Source organism: Nanorana parkeri, unplaced genomic scaffold, assembly GCF_000935625.1.
Source record: "Nanorana parkeri isolate BGI_ZX_2015 unplaced genomic scaffold, ASM93562v1 scaffold128, whole genome shotgun sequence".
In the NCBI taxonomy this organism is placed as follows: Eukaryota; Metazoa; Chordata; class Amphibia; order Anura; family Dicroglossidae; genus Nanorana; species Nanorana parkeri.
The window spans coordinates 1554833-1562683 of NW_017306396.1; the positions used below are offsets into that span (position 1 = coordinate 1554833).

A 7851-nucleotide genomic window follows, 5' to 3' on the forward strand; every position below is an offset into this window, starting at 1 on the left:
ATATATATATATATGTGTGTGTATGAGAGAGAGAGAGATCGATCTATATACACACACATTCTGAGTCAACATAGATGACCATCCTGTACAAAAAGGTTGCATTACTATTAAAAGGGAACTCCCGGCTCACAAACGTCCAGTTAAATATCTTCCTCAACACTCACAAGGGATATACTTCTGCTGTTACCATATATCTGCTGCAGTAGATATATGCCTCAACATTAAAAAAATTTTAAAAAGTTGCCAAATACCAACAAACGTACCTGTGTCAGCGCTGCTCGCTCCCGGCTGCAGAAAGTCCAGCTCTCGGAACGCTGTGAAGGAGGAAGGGTGGGTGCATGCGCAGTGCAGAGCATTGGAGGGGAGAGGAGGAGAGCAACGCTGAAGCTGGATGGACGCAGCCGTGATTACACGCGTCAGACAGACACCGCGGGACCCAAGTAGTCTGCGCTGGATCAGAGACCGACGCCAGCGCTGGAGGGACTTTGGAAAATGAGTGAAAGGAAGAAGCTGTTCGTATCAAGAGGCATCACATAAGGTAGGTCCTTACAGCACTATTGGGGGAGGGTAATAACTGCCTTTTAATGTCACTTAAAATATAGCATTGAGTTATTGTCTCTGCTATCATGGTCAGTAGGGGAAAAATTGATAATGTTTTGTTGTTTGTCTAGAAAATGGAAAATCTGAATTCAGAAGCTCCAAGTCCTACAAAAGACACCATCGTAAAGGAACAGGTACATTTGCAGTAGTTGTTACATGTTTTAATAGGTCATTAAACATGAATCTGTTTATGGTGAGCCTACAATCTTGTGTTCCGTATTCCTGGGTGCCTGTCACAAGCAGATTCCACTCTGCCACTAAACATATAGTTACAATACTAAGTACAAAGATGCTCTTTATCATGTAAGGGTTGCGTGAACCCGCAGTGCACGGGTAAAGAGGACTCAAAGCTGTATTACTTACCTAGTCCTCTGTCCCATTGGCTCCCTCCAGGCTGCTAGACTGATCCTCGCAGCCTCCTCTTCCACAGACTCCCAGTTGTCCAAGGACTGCTGACCTAATCATGTCTTATGCAGGACCATTGACCTGGATTATACATGAGGATGCCAAGGGACATTCCATAGACAGAGCAGAGGGGAAGAGTGGTGAGCACTGACCGCCGAGCTGCAGTGCGGGGCTATGTTTATTTTACCTGGAGTTCTTGTCTAACGAAACCAACTACTTTTACAATTTTCATATTACCTGGAAGTCATCCAGTGATGTCACATGGGACAAGTCGGTTATCATACGTATTATTTTAACATTCAGATAGGCTATATTGAATTGCTAGTATACCGTGTATGAGCCAAGGTAGGGTTAGGTCTGGTCTATAGGTGTGTCATTACAGTGGCATGTTAGACCAGTTTGGGCTGATAATTGGATACCCAGGATGTTCACATAGCAAGTGTTGGAGAACACATTTTTCACATTTCCAGATGCACTTTTTTTTCCAAACGTGATGTGCATTGGTGCTCGGGTTTGAGTGAAGTTGCTAACTGCTATTTAAATGTAACCCAAGGGTTGTACACTTTTGTTGTAAAGTCACTTGACAGCGCATGTCTGTTTTTTGTTTTAGATACTTCTAAAAGGAAAATGGGTGCAGCTTGAGGAAACTACATATGTTGACCACGAAGGAACAACAAGGTTGGCGTCAGCTTCCAGCTCTGCTACAATATTGTATTATTTTTATATCTATCTCTCTATCTATCTCTATATCTATCTATCTCTATATCTATCTATCTCTATCTATCTATCTCTATATCTATCTCTCTCTATATCTATCTCTCTCTATATCTATCTCTATAAGGTAGGAATTTTGGGCAGAAGAGACATGCAAGATCTCTTTTGCCCAAAACATTCTTCCTCTCTGTCCCAGCGATTTAATTTCTGTGTATATACTAAGCCAATTGAAGGCATCTTTAAGATGATATGAATGAGCCGGGTTGCCAGGAAAAATGTAACTCCTGGCAGAAGTGGTGGGGGACAGAGCTGAGGACTGAAGGTCGATCGCACAGTTCTGGGGAAAGCATCACTTGTACGGTAAGGCTGTATATACCTGCACATTAGGGCAAAAACCGAACATTTACAAAGTGTTTGACTTCCACTTTAAATGTGGACAGGTATAAAATTATATAATATGTAAAACATATGTAGCAAAAATGCAGCATTGGTTTTCAGCTTGTACCAATTTAATATTTCTTATTTCAGCACAGCTCAGGGTCCTGTTATACCCTCATGCAAACACAGTCTTTCTAAAAGTTGATATTTTCATAGATGTACCTACCAGGTTTGGGACCAGCCAATATGTTGCCCAAATGGTGGCAATGTGGATGCGGGCATGTGTCTGTTCTCCACTGTGAGAAAGTGGATGGTATTTTGGTTGATCTCTAGGGTGCTCTGCAATGACAGACATTTAAGTTCTGACAGGTATAGCTGTTCACTTGCTTAGAATTAGAGATGCATCGATACCGAGTATTTGGGCGCGTACTAGTAATGCTCCCGATGCCTTTCCCGATACCTGAACTTCTGGTATCAGAAATCCAGGCAGCGAGTCATTACCCAACCCCCTGGCTTCCTTAATGGGACTTCCAGTATCGGTATTCGGTATCGGCGACTACCGGAAAAAAAATATTGGTACTCGATACTGAAAAACTGGTATCGGTGCATCCCTGCTTGGAATGTCTCATTGGTTCATGTTAATGGAAAACAATGATTAAAGCAGACTTCGAGCCAGCTACAAATTGCCTCTGGACATTTGTTTTCTTAGTAGAATCCATTATATGCTGTGCAAATGTTAGCTGACCAGGTGGAGCCTACTGTGGACACATTGTTATGTCTCACAGGGGTTGCTGCACAGTGTGCCCATAGACATTCCCCTCCTGCCTGGCATGGGCTGTCTAAAATTGGGAATGAGAAATAGAAATATAATTTCGGCTTCAGTTATATGCTATATTTACTTTGTCCCCTTTGTAGTAACATTATCCGACTTACAATTTACCAAACGTCAGGAGTCTTATCATTTGGTGGTAAGTACTTGCCTTGAAACATCAGAAAACACTAGTGTGCCAAGTAAATCAGTATACCTAAAAGCATTATCAAAATATTAGCAATAATTGCACATAAGGTGTGCAACTGGAAGAATGGAAGTATTGCTCATAGCAGCTAGGAGGGTGCTTTGATTTTCTAACTTGCTCTAAAAACGGTGATTGGAAGCTTATTGGCTGCAGTGGACAGCACAGATACTATTCCACACTTGTCAGGTTAGCTACATTTTACTGTGATATGAAATAAGATTTATTGGGGGCTTTGGTTATACGGTATGGTCTTTGTTTCCATGTTCAGTAGTTTAAAGTGACATTAAACCCTCAGATTTTTTAACATAAACCAATACTGTAATGTGTGCCTTACTGTAATCCATGGTAGCTTCCCTTCTCTTTGCTGCTCTTCCTTTTACATCCTCATGTCTTCTCATGCTTGCGTAGAACTTCCCTTTTCAGCTCAGGGCCTCTTCCTGTAGTGCTGGCTCAGGTTACAAACAGATACACAGACACCATGTATCCATTCCTGAGACAAGGCAGTCTGCTGCAAAACAGAAGTTCTGCCCAGCATGAGAACAGATAGAGATTTAAAAGGAAGAGTAGCAAAGAGAAGAGGAACTACCATGGATTACAGTAAGGCACACATTACACTATTGTTTTATGTTAAAAAATCTGAGGGTTTAATGTCACTTTAATAACATTTCCTTTTTCTGTAGTGTATGATGAACAGTTATTGATGGAAAATAATTTCCTTTCATTTGTGTACATTTGAGGTACACATGCCATAATTGAATCTGATTTATACAGTGTGTTTTCCCTTTTCCATATTTTATATTTTGTAACATACAAGAAACATTACATTCTGTAGGTTTAACTTGCACAGCTATCAGATGCCTAAAGGGTTATAGAGAACAAGAGCAGGACAGTAATGTGTGTTTAAGAAGCCTTTAATTTACTGTGAAGGTATGAAATGCATTCTCTATAGATGAGAGAGCATCCAAATCACAAGCAGACTTGCATAACATCAGGCTGTGTGGGCTTGTGTTTCCATTTCTATTTCTGACTTGTGTTTGCACCAAATCATTTCACACTTGAAAGTAAATAGCTTGAATCAGTGTAGATGGATTAGGATTCAGCTTTTGTATTAGAGCTGAATCTTGTCAGAAACCTATTTAGGGCTGTTGTGTTTATTCACCTACACAGGCCTTCAAGCTGGTCATACACCTATAGATTATCTGCAGATTTCCTATGGTCAGATGGAAAAAGTGCAACAGATTCCTCCATCTACGCTGAACTGTGTGGATAGAGGAATCTCCCACTGGGCCAAGCTTCAGTATCTTGCTAGTCGGCCCCGCTGGCTCTCAAAATACCTGAACAATCTGATTGGATGCAGGCATTGTTCAGGTGTTTTGACAGCCAGCGGTGCCAACTAGCAACTGAAGCTTGGCCCAGTGGGAGATTCCTCTATCCACACAGTTCAGCGTAGATGGGGGAATCTGTTGCACTTTTTTTCCATCTGACTACAGAATATCTGCAGATCATCTATAGGTGTATGGTCAGCTTTAGGATGATGTCTGCTACAGGCTCAAAACTTTATTTAAAGACAACTCTGGGCTCTACATTTCTCTCTAAGGCTTTTCCCACCTTCTGCCGATTTGAAGGTTCCCCTGCATGATTTTTTTTCTGCAAATTGTAGTGTACCTGCCTGCCTTTTTCAATGTCTTTTGGCTGATCACATGACTGATTAAATAGACCTCTATGTATGTGTGTATATATTGGATTCACACCTGCCAGAATTGACAAAGCTAAACTTTTTTCCTAGGTAAAAAAGATTAAATGAATGAAACCACGTTGGTAAATGAATATGGATAAATGAGCAACCAAAAGTAGAAATATTGATTTTTTTTTTATTTATTTTTTTTTAAGTAAAAGAAATAACAATTAGTAGCTTCAGTGGTTTTTTTTTTTCACATTTCTGAAAAGCCAAGTAAGTGTTTATTAAAGTGTTTGTTAAGGCAAAACTTTTCTTTATAGTTTTGGATAGTGTGGGGAAGGGTTACTACTCCTGTCAGGTTTTTACTGCTATCCAGGGTTTCCATTTACAATCTTCATGTCCTGTTGACGATTTACCAGACCGAAAGTGAGGGGAAGGCTCCAACAGCAGCACAGTAGAGATGGGAAAGGCAGGAACCCCTGTAAGATTTTACTTTCTGTCTGTGTTCCTGTTGTAGATTTTCTTCACTTCCTGTCTGGTAAAACCATTGTTTCTGGGACAAAAAAATATAAGGACTTCTGCTTTAAAAACATTTTATTTTTCACTTTTGGATATTCACTTAAATAGTTAAGATGATTGAAGAAAAACCCTTTTCTCTTCCATCAGAACATGGGAAACTGTAAAACGTACAACTAGAAGAGAAGGAAATGCGGCAGACGGTGAGCAGTTTTCTGTGTATTAAAGGATACAATCTAGCTACATCTATAGTATAATTGTTACTTTTTTGTTGTTTAACAGGTGTAGCAATAATACCTGTACTGCAGAGAACTCTTCATTATGAATGTATGGTGCTCATAAAACAGTTTCGACCTCCTTTAGGCTGCTACTGCCTGGAATTCCCTGCAGGTCAGTGTTGCCTTGCCAGCATAAGTTTTAACTTGTTTTGCTTCAGGGACTGTGCACAGTAATGAGCTTTGGTAACACACACCTTTCTGCAACACATGACACACGATTTCACTTGGTGCTGCAAAGGGAAGCTATTCATTCTGAATAGTAGTCCGACACACTTCCTTAACGAACAAACAAACGTGCGTTGCACTGCTAAAATGAATGGGCTACCCTAACGCCACACACAACAGCAATGAGAACGGACGCTTAAAACCTGTGCCCGGATCATGCACACTATTTATTTTTATTTTTTAAGTATTAAACACGAACATCTTTGACAGTACCGTGCAAAATGAGGGCATACAGGGTCTGTAACATTATTACAATATACAGATCCCTGAAACCTTAGCAATGATGTTGCATCATCCATGAAGACCTATATTTGTACTGATACATGTTCATCAGTGTACTGGGTTCCTCTTGCCAGGTCTTATTGATGAGAATGAGACCGCAGCACAGGCCGCACTTCGAGAACTGGAGGAAGAAACCGGATACAAAGGAGAAGTTATGGAATGCTCCCCTGGTGCGTTAAACTTTGTTTTTTCCATAAGAATAACTTACTAGTATTGTTACTGTGTTGCTATTTTTAAAAGTTCATCAATAACATTTCTTGTAAGCAAGAACTTAAAGGAGAACTATGGGGTTAGGGCTTTTCCCCATAGTTCTCAGGGTAACGGCAGTACACAAAATAGCGTCCTCCCGTCACCCTAAGCTCAGTATACTGCAAGCTACAGTTCACGGTATACTGAGACGCCACAGCTGAAGCGCATCCCAACAATTATGTCTGGATCCGCCCAGCTGCGTGAGTGACAGCTGGCTCTGCCTATGTAGAGGCAGAGCCAGCTGTACTCGCCCCGTCCGGTCCGCCAGTCAGCGCTGGAGGATCGGAGGGGGGAATCCAGCCCCTCCCCTGTCACGGCAGAGAGCTGTGACAGGATCGAGAGGTGAGCGAACGCCCGTATGTGTTCGCTCACTTCTCGATCTACTGAGCCGACCTGTGACAGTCTCATTGTCACAGGTCGGCTAGAACTGAGGTGAGTGAAAAGCACTCACCTCATAGTTCTCCTTTTAATACTCACCTGTCCACGCGGCTGCCAAACTCCTCTGCATTGGTAATGCTGCTGAAAGAATTGTCGGCAATCGGCACACCTCCCAGATGTTTCAGATGCATGGTCCCCTGCTGGACTCTGCGGTTCTGTCTGACATGAAGTGATGTGGGGGTCAGCAGATGGAACCACATGGCGCAGCGAATAGGGGGGGTGGTGGATGCAACACTCCTAGAAGTTCAGGGGCATGGGCACGAGCTAAAGAGACCTCCACCAATTGACTCCATGTTCAATATTTTGCTTTTCTTTTACTTGTTTAGTGTCTTGCTTGGATCCTGGCTTGTCAAATTGTACAACTTTTGTTGTAACTGTGCACATTAACGGAGATGATAGTGTAAACATCAAACCTAAAGCCAAGCTCGGTAAGTGAACTTTAATGGGAGTTTAGTGACCAAAGCTGAAATCTTGTTGTAATTAGACGTAGAGATGCAAATATTTTCACTTTTTTGGAAATAAACCAGAATTACTATTTGCCTTCCTGTCCCAGGTGTTTATTATTACAGGATTCTTTGTGGTGACATCAGAAGATGTTGAGGTGCATGTAAGGTTCACCTCTCAACCATTTAGTGTCTTTATAGTTGAACCTACTATCTGCTGCCACTTGCATGTAAACCATAAGAAATCTTAAGAAGTTAATATAGTTAGTAAGAAATTCATTTGAAATTTGGTCACAATGTAGCTGCCTCCCATGCTTTGTTTTTCTACCCACCGTACTTTATATGTAACGTGGTGACATGTTACAATCCAACCTCATATAAATTTACAAACACGTTTGTAGTCTGGGGGCTTACCTCAATTTAAATTTATCAGGCAGGTCCTTGCATGACATAGGGGTCTATTCACGAAGCTGCCGAGGGCAGACGAGTGAATGACCGATCTGAAGTGAAGTGAGCCGAACGCTGTTCGGCTATTCACTTCAGGCTGGTACGGCTAATTTCAGCCGTACATCAGCTGAAATCAGCCGTACATCGGCTTGCTTCGTGTGGCTTCGGGTCGGCCGAACATG

General features: G+C 41.7%; 1 protein-coding gene across 1 annotated transcript in view; it reads left to right on the forward strand.

Annotated features, from left to right (window-relative positions):
* The first annotated feature begins 674 nt into the window (after nucleotides 1-674).
* The window catches only part of NUDT5 (nudix hydrolase 5), a 9887-nt gene continuing 2710 nt past the window's right edge, over nucleotides 675-7851 (forward strand). The window contains exons 1-6 of the mRNA XM_018553728.1: nucleotides 675-734; nucleotides 1616-1683; nucleotides 5458-5510; nucleotides 5590-5697; nucleotides 6167-6262; nucleotides 7106-7207. Of these exons, the coding sequence (XP_018409230.1) occupies nucleotides 675-734; nucleotides 1616-1683; nucleotides 5458-5510; nucleotides 5590-5697; nucleotides 6167-6262; nucleotides 7106-7207 (487 nt within the window). The remainder of the gene's footprint in view (nucleotides 735-1615; nucleotides 1684-5457; nucleotides 5511-5589; nucleotides 5698-6166; nucleotides 6263-7105; nucleotides 7208-7851) is intronic.